This window comes from Peromyscus californicus, unplaced genomic scaffold, assembly GCF_007827085.1.
Source record: "Peromyscus californicus insignis strain IS unplaced genomic scaffold, ASM782708v3 Scaffold_14__1_contigs__length_90479793_seg_2, whole genome shotgun sequence".
In the NCBI taxonomy this organism is placed as follows: domain Eukaryota; kingdom Metazoa; phylum Chordata; class Mammalia; order Rodentia; family Cricetidae; genus Peromyscus; species Peromyscus californicus.
Genome location: NW_026294436.1, coordinates 51,833,888 through 51,847,719, shown reverse-complemented (window position 1 = coordinate 51,847,719; position 13,832 = coordinate 51,833,888). Strand labels below are relative to the sequence as shown.

The following is a 13,832-nucleotide window of genomic DNA, read 5'->3' as shown; positions in this document are numbered from 1 at the left end:
TTCTCTCACATGTGGATTCTAGAAGATAAAAAAGGCATGGGGGCAACTTTAAGAAAGAGGGGGGATCCAGAAGAGACCAGAGAAATAGAAGAGGGTAATGAGGGCAAATATAAGCAAATTACTCTTCACGTATGTATAAAATGTCACAATCCCATTATTTTTACAGTTAGTACATGCTAACTAAAGGGTGTCAAAGAGGGGGTAAAAGGGGACCAGCAGCAATATTTCTCTCGGAACTAAGTCTTGGTGACGTGCTTGGATACATAGGGAAAGAGAAGATATTCTGATGAAGGGAATAAGGAAATGCCAGACTGGGGCGGGGGGGTGGTCACCAATATTCTGTGCAGTGAGTGATAGCACTCAAGAGGAAGAGGCGAACAGAGAGAAACATGGTATGATAGAGCCTGGTTCCTGGAGGGCACCAGAAGCGAGATGGACACAAGGATTCTGTTTTAATTTTTTTAACCTATTATTATTGGGCACATGTCATAGCAACCTGTGGAGGACTCTATGGAGCCAGTTTTCTCATTCCACTTTCACATGGGTTCCAAGGACAGAATTCAGATAACTGGGCTTTTCTGGCAAGTCCCTTTATCTTGGAGCCATCTTGTCAGCCCAGAGCTCTGATTAAATAAGGAATAAACATGCTTTTTCTGCCATTGCTCCCCATATCATCAAAACTAAGACTACTCCCCAAAATATTCCATCTCAACTTACCGAGTGTTGAGTCACGATATATAGCTCATTTGAAGATATATATAAATATATATATATATATATATATATATATATTGTTTTCTGTTGACTTGAGACTAACTATAATATCCCTATGCAACTTTGTGACAGCCCTGAGTAAGCAGGCCAATACCATAGTCACTTCCAATTATATACATAAAATCTTTTAAGACAAAATTTAATGCAATATGAAAAACCTTGGATATTTCTGTTATTAAAGGTATTTTTCATGATCTGTAATTACATGCAACTCTGTTTTGCTTAAATTAGAAAAATTTTATGATTAGAACAAAATTACCTTTTCATCAACAACAGAAAGCCTACAAACTCATGGAAAATGAACAACTTTCTACTGAATTACCACCTGGTCAAGGAAGAAATAAGAAAGAAATTAAAGACTTCCTAGAATTCAATGAAAATGAATACACACCATACCCATACTTATGGGACACAATGAAAGCAGTGCTAAGAAAAAAATTCCTATCACTAAGTGCCTATATAAGGAAATTAGAGAATTCTCACACGAGTGAATTAATAGCATACCTGAAATATATAGAACAAAAAGAAGCAGACACACCCAAGAGGAGTAGAAGGCAGGAAACAAACTGAGAGCTAAAATCAGTAACATAGAAACCAAGAGAACAATACAAAGAATCAATGAAACAGAGAGTTGGTTCTTTGAGAAAATCAACAAGGTAGACAAACCCTTATCCAAACTAGCTAAAAGGCAGAGAGAGAATATCCAAATTAACAAAATCAGAAATTAACAGACACCAAAGAAATCCAAAGAATAAAATGACCAAACAATCTTGTGTTGGAGGAGTGTTTGTGTGGGGCTAAGTGGTTGTGTGTGCACATAGTATGTGGACGTGTGTATTTGCGTGTGCGCACACATGCATGTGTACTTGTGTGTTCCAAATCAAGACAATAGAAGCCATGGTAGAAAAAAATCAAATTTCTATCAGAACAAATGGCAATGTTGCTAACACTAATGGGAGAACCAACCTGGTGATGAACTTGATTTTGCTCCTCAGGCAAAACTGAAAGAACTCTTCTTTATTCAGAGACCATGGAAGTAAAACAGATTGTGGTCATTGGTGCCAGGGTCAGCGGACTGGGCGCCATTAAGAGCTGCTTGGAGGAAGGACTTGAGCCTACGTGTTTTAAAAAAAGAAATGACATTGGAGGGCTGTGGAGATATGAGGTGATTTTATAAATTATATTCTCATAAAGTATAATGATATCTGTGCATGAGAGAGAAGGGGATACTTTCTAACATGAATTAGATCACATAGATTTTAAATAAGGTTACTATTCTTTACAAAGTAGCATTATCTTCTATTCATATAAACTTGAAACTTCTCAAGTACATGAAGAACCTTTCTCTGTTTCCTGTTAGCTTTCTAGTCAGTGTAACAACATACCTAAGGAAAGCAACCTAAGAGTACAGGTTCATTTGGGCTCATGGTTTCCTATGCTTTGGTCCGTCAGGGCAGGGATGACATGACTGAGCTGAGCAGCTCACATCAAGGCAGCCAGAAAGCAAAGAGAATGCAGCCATTCTGCTCTTTCCCCCTTTCTTCCAAGCCGGCCACTCACCTATTAAATTGTCCCACCCATATCCATGGTAGGTCTTCCCCCTGGGTAAACTTCTCTGGGTATGCCTTCACAGACGAAACCAGAGGCATGCTTTGTTAATCTCCTAGGTTCTTCCCAAGCCAATCAAACTGACAGTCTCATTTCATCCTTTGCAGGTTTCTCACCCCAAATCCCTTTCTGTTAGTTTTCATTTTATTTCTTGTGTTTCAAGAATTTATTATCTTACTTTTAGAGTGACTGAATTACTGGTGTCATTTTGGGTCTGTCACCATAAAAATTCTAAGGGCTTCTTTCTAAAAGAGTCTAATGCTGTTGTACAATTGAGCATTATTACAGAACCCAACAGTGATATGAATTTTTAATAAAATATAAGTCCAACATCATAGCCCTCACCATCCCTAAACTCAGTGTGCATTCTTTCCTAAATTTCTGGAAGCCAAAGGTTGGTTTGTTTCCTTTAGGAGACACCAGAAAGTGGAAGACCTGGGATATACAAATCTTTGACCTGTAATACGTCCAAGGAAATGACAGCCTTCAGCGACTACCCCATCCCTGACCATTACCCCAACTACCAAAATGATGGAGTATCTCAGGATGTATGCCAGGTACTTCAGGCTGATGAAACACATCCAGTTCCAGGTAAGAAGTGAAAGCCCACCGACCACCTGCTCATTGGTCTAGGCAAAGTGTGTACTGTCAGAGCCAGCTGGGGCACATTTTCAGTCTGCATTTCCCATCCATGTCTCTGCTACTCTCATGAATAGTGAAGATATATGTCTATATTAAGTTTTTCCTCAGCATAAAAGCCTTGTTGCAAGGGGTGTCCCTAAAGCCTGGTTTCCAAATAATTTTACTAAAACTAAAATGCGAGTTGGATTGGGGAGGAGTTAATGTATAATTTTCCCAACACACCACAATCCTTGAGAAGGACTACATTTATTGATTTTGTATTGAAATCCAAAAGAACCAGGAGGTCTGAGCAGAAGGAATAACTATGTTATTTATGGAAACATGAAATGTCTAGGTTAAGGAGAAAGAAACAGGAGAAGATATGGAGTGCTCTAGGATTAGCTGTTCCCGTTTGCTTCTTGTTTCCTAGACAAAGGTGTGCAGGGTGAGGAAGCGCCCTGATTTTTCATCTTCTGGCCAGTGGGACGTTGTGGTGGAGGTTGACGGAAAGCAGAAAACATATATCTGTGATGGGGTCATGGTCTGCAGTGGCCACTACACTGAGAAGTATCTGCCCTTGCAGGACTTTACAGGTATTTAATTGAATGAAGTACAAGAAAAGTCCTAATACTGCAAGCGTTGCATTGCTGTACTGTCACAGACCTGGGCAGATGGGTTTATTTGACACGGAATGTTTACAGAGGAAGGCACTCCCTTAACAGTCAGGAAAGATCTGACAATGGACGCAACAATCAAACTGGAAACTAGAGTCCCTGCCACAAACAAAGCCTGAAGAAGGACCTTTCTGGAAAAGGAACCATGTGAGAAGCAGTGGGTGTGAGACCGTGAACTTAGAGAATGAGTCACATTTGATGTGGCTGGCAGAGAGGGGTATGGAGAGTCTACGGAAAACCACTGAGGGGGAAAGTGACGTCTCTGCCTGACTGACTGACTGACTGACTGACCGACTGACTGTGTGGAGAAGATACCTGATCATATTTTTTTTTTTTTTTTTTTTGGTTTTTCGAGACAGGGTTTCTCTGTGTAGCTTTGCGCCTTTCCTGGAACTCACTCTGTAGCCCAGGCTGGCCTTGAACTCACAGAGATCCGCCTGGCTCTGCCTCCCGAGTGCTGGGATTAAAGGCGTGCGCCACCACCGCCTGGCTACCTGATCATATTTTTACATCATTGGTATGTCAGTGGGATGGAAGACGAATTGAGGGGAGAATAAAGGCAGGGTCATCAGTAAAGAGAGGAGGAGGAGGATAGTGATGACGAAACAGGGAGACGAAACCGGAGACATTTCAGAGGCTTTACGCCAATATTGGTTAATAGTTTTGAGATATAACTAATTTTGTCTTAAAGGTGTTTTAAACTCTATTTTCAATCTTTAAAAAAAAATGAAATGAAAGAAAGAACATTAGAGTGGATAGGGAACAGGGAGGATCTGGAAGGAGTTGGAGAGGGGGAAAACATGATCAATAGATGTTTTATGAAAGCAATTTAATAAATAAATAAAAGGATTCTAATATTCAAAATTTGACCTGATTTAATAAAATAGCTAACAACCGTGTATTATTATTGAGCACTAGAAACACAACTCACACGAGGTCTGGAGAGAGGACTCAGGGGTTGAGAGCATTAGTTGCTCTTCCAGAGGACCTGGGTTCGGTTCTTAACACCCACATGGCAGCAGCTCACAACTGTCTGTAACTCCAGTTCAAGGGGCTACAACACTCTTTTCTGGCCCCCACAGCAATGCGCACATGTGGTGCACAGACATACATGAAAGGTAAAATACCCATACACATAAAATAAAAATAAATAAACCATTTTCTAATTGATTTCCCTTTATTGAAAATAGAGGGTTTTTTCCCTCACATAATGTATCTGATTACGGTTTCCCCTCCCTTTACTTCTCACTGTTCCTCCCCAATGACCCTCCCATCCAGATTCATTCCTTTTCTATTAGAAAACAAACAAGCATCTAAAGGGTAATAAAAATGAAATAAAGTATGAGATAAAACAAACACTAACACATCAGAATTGGATAAAGGAAGCAAACTGAAGGAAAAGAGCCCGAGAGAAGGCACAAGAAACAGAGACCCGCTCATTCGCACACGCAGGAACCCCATAAAAACACTAAAATGGAGCTAGAGAGATGGCTCAGAGGTTAAGAGCACTGACTGCTCTTCCAGAGGTCCTGAGTTCAATTCCCAGCAACCATATGGTGGCTCACAACCATCTGTAATGAGATCTGGTGCCCTCTTCTGGCCTGTAGTCATACATGCTGTATACATAATAAATAAATAAATCTTAAAATAAATGTAACACTTTAAATAGTTTTAAAAAAAACACTAAACTGGAAGCAGTGATATATACACAAAGGAAGGTTGCCCTACAGGACGTTTCTTAAATTTTTATTTAATTAACATTTTTTCCATTTATTTTACGTATTGACCATATTCCTTTCCCCATTTCTTAAATTGTTAAAGAAATATATCTGACACAAACTGAGACATACATTCAATATAAAATAAACATCTGATTTTAGCGACTGTACAGAAAAATGTACAAAATATCTCATCAATGCTTTTGTGTGTGGATTATATATTAATATTTTTGATTATGTTTGAATAAGAAATGTCATTGAAATTGGGGATGGAGAGACGGCTCAGCAGTTAGGACTACTTACTGCATTTCTAGAGGACTCAGGTTTGGTTCCCAGCACCCCTGTCAGGTGGCTCATAAGTGTCTGTAACTCGAGCTCCAGGGGACCCAACACAGTTTTCTGAACTCTCCAGGCAGCTGTACTCATGTGCACATATTCACATGCAGACACACAAAAAAAATCCTAAAAACAATAATAGAAAATATTATTTGTACTTATTTTTATGTGACTGTCACAAATTTGTATATGTGGTTTGCATTCAGTTTTTGAACAACAGTCTTTGTTGTACATGGGAAGGTGCTCACTTATTTGTGAGATGCATAATCAGAGTCACAGAGAATGATGAACAGTTGCACCCAGAGAAACAGAGAGCAATGAAAAGTCAATGGCCTCCTCTTGCTGCGTGAGTGATCATATTGGGCAAATTAAAATCGGACATTTTAAAAGAAACATTCAAACCAGGCAGTGGTAGAGCATGCCTTTAATCCTAGCACTCGGGAGGCAGAGGCAGGCGGATCTCTGTGAGTTCAAGGCCAGCCTGGGCTACAGAGTGAGTTCCAGGAAAGGCTCCAAAGCTACACAGAGAAACCCTGTCTCAAAAAAAGAAAAGAAAGAAAGATCCATGTGCTTAGATTTTGAACTTAAGCACAGAGTTGCTGCAGATGAATATTTCCTTCCTTGGAGAATCCTATTCTGTAACACTGGCAATAAATGGCCAAGATCAGAGAAGGGGGTTTGCATAAAACATGAACTTAGGGTTTAGGAACGAAATTTGCCCCATGCGTATTTGCCACTTCTGCCTGTGACTTGGGGGATGTGACTCTTCCTTCACAGGAATCACCAAGTTCTGAGGCAGCCATCTCCACACCTGGGAGTACAAGCACCCAGACAATTTTGTGGGGAAGAGAGTGGTCGTGATCGGCATTGGGAATTCTGGAGCAGATGTGGCAGGCGAGATCAGCCGTGTTGCTGAACAGGTTTGGTGTCCTACCCTGATTCTGCTCTTGGGGGTAACCTTGATACCTGCAGAGAGTGTGAGTCTAGGCTTTCTCTCTGGCTCTAGCAGCAGTTCTCCTATTTTGGCTGAAAGCTGAGAAAGGCAATTATGCATTATTTTCCTCTGGACATATATAAAGGAAATAATAGAAAGATACCTAAATACTGATATTCTTCTACGTAAAGAATGAGCTGCGAAAGATAGCCAACTAGAGTCAATTACTGGAATTATCTACATGTGGCTGCACTGGGGAGATAAATATTTAGAAACTGAAATTAAGTCTACAGAAAAATCCCAAGTGCTCATAGCGGACATGATTTTACAGAGAACAATATGCATGGACATGAATGAAGGTACTCTGTTGACTTATGAATGAATAGCTATGCACAGAGCAGCAGGTCCTTGGGATCTCACTAATTAAGAATATAAAGAGGCCGGGCGGTGGTGGCGCACGCCTTTAATCCCAGCACTCGGGAGGCAGAGGCCGGCGGATCTCTGTGAGTTCGAGGCCAGCCTGGGCTACCAAGTGAGTTCCAGGAAAGGCGCAAAGCTACACAGAGAAACCCTGTCTCGAAAAACCAAAAAAAAAAAGAATATAAAGAGTAAGAAAAAACAAGTAGCCCTCTCGGCTGCAAATGCTGCTGACTTCTAGGGAGCATGGAAGGTCACTCTCCATCATTCCATTCACAATTAGTCTTTGATATTAATTCAAGATAGCCCAAGAACACATGAGTTTTCAAACACCAGATGCTTTGTGCCCACACAGTATATAATCAGCCATTCTGTGGTCAACTGACTCACACCAGGCTTTGTGTATATAATACATGAATCATAAATCTCTGTGATTATGACCTTGCAAGACAGTGGTTATGTCTTCATTAAAAAGCTGCATCCTGCTTCAAAATCTCAGTTAAATGATTCAAACTAGGAAGCAGAGCTTCATAGGTATTTTCTGGGTTTTGTGACGGTATACTATTTGTATGGAATTGTCCGTCTGTAAATATGAGGACATTTGCAGAGTGAATTTTCCCCATTCACTTTGGTTGTTACTACGTACTTTGTGTTCAGCTCTTTTTCCATCAGCGTGGACTATAGAATGACGCGGCTTTCAGGGAACGTGTGGGTGAACTTATAACTCCCAATGTAGTCAGTTATTTGGGATAAAGTCTTCACATTCTGGAACCTAACACATTTCAGACATCTGGTACAGGTAGGGGAAGACCCATGACAAACAGTAAGTGAGCTGAAAAGCTGCTAAGTTACTAGGCATGTTCACAACATAAGAGGAGAGAAGCAGGCAGGTGACGTGAGCAGTTAATCCTACCTCCTTGGCGAAACTATCAGAATTTTAGGCCAATATGATTAGAAACAAAGGTTTACTGGGTGACCACTCCTCTACACAGGTTTTCCTCAGCACAAGGAAAGGGGCATGGATATGGAACCGAGTTTGGGATAATGGGAATCCCTTGGACACCACACTCTTCACCCGTTATAACAGAAACATCCAAAGGTTCTATCTTACATTCTTGATCAACAGATGGGCAGAGAATAAATTAAATGCAAGGTTTGATCATGCCAATTATGGACTGCAGGCAAAACACAGGTAAGATCTAGACCGAATTTAAGACAAGCAAATATTTTTAAGCTGCTTTGCCAGGGCTGAATGTCGGCTCAGCAGTTAGTAGCGCTTACGGCTCTTGCAGAGGACCAGAATTCAGTTCCAAGCACCCTCATCTAGAGGCTCATGACTGCCTGTAACTCCAGGTCCTAGGGATCTGATGCCCTCTAGTGGCCTCCAAGGACACTGCATACACACACACACACACACACACACACACACACACACACACACACACACACACGTCACCACATACAATTTAAAACAAATGGTTAAAAAAAAAACAAACACAATGCCAGTCAGTGATTATATAAGGTAGGTGTGTGGAATAAAAACTAAAGGGTGACATTCTGAGTCTTAATAGAATTTATCTTAATTGGAAATGCCGAAGTCATTTCCTGCCAGTTAGGTGTTCTGGCCATTCTACTGAGCTATAAAAGAATGCATGTGGAATACACATTGGTGAAGCAGTCTTACATTCGACCACCAGTCTTATTCACCCTGTCTCGCTGTGACACTTTATATTGTCACTTACCTCTTCCACCATCACCCGTCAACTGCTTTCTACTCATCTTCTGGATTTACACGTATGGTTCCATAGTAACCTTCATGTCAGCTAGGACAATTTCATCATCCATAGTTCTGACCACCCCACACTCATGCAGTGCAGGCATATCTGAATTCGGCTGTTCTGGTCTGTTCTTCCATCACCCCATCATGCACTTATACCATCCACACTCACCACCACATGAAGCCCTACTTCCCAGAGCTATCGTGGTTTCAGATGACATCTGTGGATCGACTCTCTCTCTTCCTCCTCACACCCATTCCACCCAATCCAGTGTTCTTGTCCTGTCTACTTTTCTCACGCCTCTCACTCTTCACTGCTTCTTCCAGTTCCATAGATATTCTCCTTCTGTTTCATTTCCTGGTGCTTTACCCCAGCCTGACACTTAGAATTTGGTGTCTCTTGGTCCTCTTCCCTCCCCACACGACGTCGATTTCTGTGTTTAAAAAGGCTAAGCAAACCAGGCGTAGTGGATCATGCCTATGATCCCAGCACTCCAGAGGCTGTGGCAAAACTAAGTACAAACGCAGCCTGCACTACCCAGTGCTTTCCAGGCCAGCCTGAGCTACCGAGTAAGAGCCTGCCTGGTTTGATGATATTGGGTGTGTGATCCTGGTAAAAGAAGATAGAAGACAAATGTGTCATCTATGAAGCACACCTAAAAATGGGGCTTTCTGTAAGAAGTTTGTAACTCAACTTTATAATCACAACATTTGTGTGTCACTAAGCACAACGATTTCCCAGTGAAGATTTCATATTAAAGTCATGCAGTTATACCTTTTAGGACCCTTAAAAGAGACTGGTCACCAATTTATGTCAATTTTTACATGATCCCAAACATAAATGCCTAAGTCAATATTGAAGAACTTTACTTCTGGAAAAAAAAAATCCCATTACCTAAACAGTGTTACCATGATTTGACTAGTGAGGTCTGATTTAATTGTTATGTTATTATTACCATCTTACAGATTTGGAAGCTGAGAATAAACTGTTTCATGACCTGTCCAGAAAGTCACAGTGAGAAAAAATAGAATAAGTATAAAGTCCATTCTGACTCCAAAACCTAGTTCGTCGCCAGTAAGCACTATCAGGTGTCCAGAGAGGGTAGCAAACAATATTAAAATTATTGAAATACTGCTGTGGTTTTCTAGTTGCTAACAACCTCAGCTTCTTTATGAGGACATTCATTCTCGTTCCATATTATTACACTCCTTAATATGCAGATTTCTCAATCATCAGTCTATCTTCAGCGACGACCTGCCAAATCGCATCATTACTGGGAAAGTGCAGGTGAAAGCAAACGTGAAAGAATTCGCCTCGACGTCTGCCATCTTTGAGGAGGGCACTGAGGAGGCTGTGGATGTTGTCGTCTTTGCCACGGGCTACACCTTCTCTTTCCCTTTCTTGGATAACAACTCTGAGATCCTGGACAGCAAACACACAGTGTTTAAGTTTGTCTTCCCTCCCGAGTTGGAGAAGCCAACCCTAGCTTTCATTGGCATCCTCCAGCCAGTGGGAACCGCCATTCCCACCTCAGAGCTCCAAAGCCAATGGGTTGCACGTGTGTTTGCAGGTATGAGGGTCTCCACAGGCGCAACTGTGCTCCTGATCACACACTCAGATGCTAAGGGCACCTAGTTTTCTCTTCTGTCTATTCCCTATTCTGCCAAGGCCAGAGGTTGCAGCTCAGTGGTAGAGCACTTGCCTGGGTTCCCCGTGATTCTAGTTCTGGTTGAATCTTAACATAGAAAAATGAGATCCCTCAGCTGACTTGGGGGCTCTATTGTTAGAGTGGCTAACAGCCCTGATCTATTGGAAAGGGGGAGCTGAGGAGGGTTACAATCTATCTTTCATATCTGTCCCTTTAACTTAACGAACAGCCTAGTTGTCCATCCTGTGAGCAATCTATCTTTCACAGGGGAAACTTGCTCATAGTGGCAAACGACTTCGTGGCTTTTTTTTAATTTTAATTTTTTTCTTTTATTATATGTATGTGTGTGTGCCTGAGTGGATGTATGTGTACCAGTGTATGTATATGTACTCCTAGAACCCAGAGGAGTGTTTTAAGAAACCCTGAAACTGGAATTATAGATGGCTACAAGTGGCCTAATGTGGATGCTAGGAACTGAACCTGTGTCTTCTGGAAGAGAAGCAAGTGTTCTTCACTGCTGAGCCATCTCTCCGCCTCCTCTTATGGCCTTTACTTGCACACCATCAATTATGCCTGCCCCACCATCACTATGGTAGCATGAGCCCAACTTTATCTCTGCGCTTCTGCTTAAGGAAACCTACTACTTTGTAAGTTAATTAAAAACTTTTTAAAAGGAATGGAAAGGTTTCAGGTAACAGATACGTTAATTATTCCGAGCTCATTATTACCCCATATATACATGAATTAAAGCCTCATATCATATTTCATAAATATATGCAAATATTATGTATTGATCAAAAAGCCATATTAACATGAATGTTTAATAGTCATGAGTTTTAAGCATACTTTTAAACTGAAAAAAAAAAAACAACTCAGAAACCGATTTTTCTTGTGAGAGAAAACTGACTCCCCTTGCTGATAGCCTAAAGCTGATTGGAAGAGAATGGCCTTCTGGGAAGTTTTCCATACATGACTTGGACTGTGTGTTCCATGGAGATTCGATGGCTATAACCATTCTACTTCAGAGCCAGGCTTTTTGTTTGCTTCTCTTACCTGGTCCTCCTGACTGTCCTCCAAAGCCTGTCTTGTTTTCTCAGGACTGAAAAAGTTACCCTCACAGAGTGACATGCTGGCAGCCATCAGCAGAAGGAAACAGAAAATGGAGAAGGACTAAGGAGCTTGGTTGGGGGAGTTTGGTTGTTGTTAAAGTCAATGACACCTGTCCAGAGGGAACTCCTTGTTTTTCTCTTCACATGCTTTAAGCTTCACTATGATCTGATATGATTGCTTCTGTTCAATGACACAAAGGGTGTGTGTGTAAAAACGCCCAGCAAATGGAGCACGAGTCCCTACACTAACTGAACCACTCCAGAATGCTCTAGTCTACGCAACCAGCAGTCTCCAAACAGACCACAAAAGAAAAAAAAACCCACAGAAGGCAGTCAATCACTCCTTGTAAGAAGAATACTTAATAAATAGATAAATTCAGAATCCAGGGGAAAAACAAACATTTTAATGCAGTAGCTGGTAGCTAGATACACGGTTATTTTGATTGGTTTATCAGCTACTCTGGGCATTTTCCTCAAGAGCGTCCCTAGGGAAACCAGAGACATGATAAAATATTCTTATCACAAGTTCATAACTTTAAGAAATGTGCTTATTTTACTATCTGGTTTTCTTTTTCAAGAAACTACCTTTATCATACATTATACACCAATTCTCCTTTTCCGGATTTCATGAATTCAATTTTTGCCTTAACAAATGGGTTATTGCTGTTCTATTATGCCTTGGTTTGTGTACCCAACTAACTTTTTCATTTAGTTAGATGCTCATTTACATTTTATGATATTTTAAAAATACTTATTAGTGTCTTTTAAACATTTTGAAAACTTTTGGTAGTTCATAAGTTGTCTATAATATTGGTTTTGTTTCTCTTTTACTCAAGAAAAATTTAGCCAAGGGCTTCTAAATTTCCAAGCTTGTGGACCAAGTTGCTATTGCCTAAGAGTATTCCAGAGCATAATTTGTATCCAGAAATTAATACATAACAAGATATTTTATGTAGCTAGGAACCATGAAATAGACAGTGCAGTTTATCACAGTGTTCTACTCAACTCATGGTTCTTGCCTATCACTTTTATATAATGGAACTGGACTCTCTGTCTGGAAAAAGGACACATATCTCTCCAAGAATTAATCTAATCATTCATTCAACAATTTCTATGCTTATGTCACTTTACTGGTTCCTTTGGGAAGCTTAAAGATGTCAGTAAAATATGGCTTATCCTTAAAACCTGTAGTAAAGCATGTGTACAAAATGAAGATAGATGATTTGTGAATAGAAGAAAATAAACACGCTACAAAGAAGAAACAAAGCCCACTGGAAACTCAGGGGTGAAATCTAACCCAGGCATCTGAGTAATTTTCTTCTCGTTCCATGTTTGTGAAAAGCCCCAGAGGCATACATCGAGTGCAGTACATCGACTACATGGATGAAATCGCTTCGGAGTTAGGTGTCAAACCCAGCCTGCTCTCTCTCTTCCTCTGGGACACAAAGCTGGCCAAGGAGATTTTCTGGGGACCCCGCACCCCGTACCAGTACCGTCTACAGGGGCCAGGGAAATGGGCTGGGGCTCGGGCGGCCATCCTCACTCAGAGAGAACGGATCCTCAAACCCCTGAGAACCCGTGTGCTCAAACACCCTGAGGCATCGCCCTCTAGTCTGTTTTGGGTCAGATGTACCTGTGCTGTCATCTTTCTCTTCGTTCCCGTGTTAGTCATCATGCAAGTGATATATTCCTGAGCTCACACTGACAGAGAGACGCAAGCACTAGAGAGAACCGTCATTGTTATTAGACATGCACGCTTCAGCGCCAAGTGAGAATAAGGGGAGAGATGTTCATTAGACTGACGAGGAAACGTTCAGAGATTTAAATAAAAACAGAGCTACTCTGTTATGACTCTCCCAAGAGCTTTATATGGAAGGGGTTTGAAAACAGCTTATTATTATTATCTTTATTATGTATATCACAGCTTGTTTCTACTTTATTCCAGAGGTGAAAGGACATGCCTTATAAGTTTACCCAAAACATGATGGTATGGAACATCATAAGTGGGGTTCAATAAATAAACAATGGTACAGGGAAGGTTAAGCCAGGCACAATGCTCAGAAGTACATCATATGGCCTCAGAATATCTCCCCCAGATGAGGAAAATCTGAGAGGCACCGCTTTCACTGATCAAACAACGCTGAAAACTCAGGTCTGTCGCTTTTCACATGGTCATTATACAGTAAGAAGTCCAACACTGCGTGGTCTTTCAAAA

At 40.9% G+C, this 13,832-nt stretch overlaps 1 protein-coding gene across 1 annotated transcript; it reads left to right on the top strand.

The window, feature by feature from the left end:
* Window positions 1-1,804: 1,804 nt before the first annotated feature.
* On the top strand, window positions 1,805-13,311 carry LOC128109309 (flavin-containing monooxygenase 5-like). Its single transcript, XM_052736509.1, is given in 9 exon segments — window positions 1,805-1,939; window positions 2,796-2,905; window positions 2,907-2,973; window positions 3,434-3,596; window positions 6,509-6,651; window positions 8,075-8,274; window positions 10,081-10,430; window positions 11,606-11,681; window positions 12,951-13,311. Coding segments are annotated over 9 exon segments (1,605 nt in total).
* The last annotated feature ends 521 nt before the right edge of the window (window positions 13,312-13,832 follow it).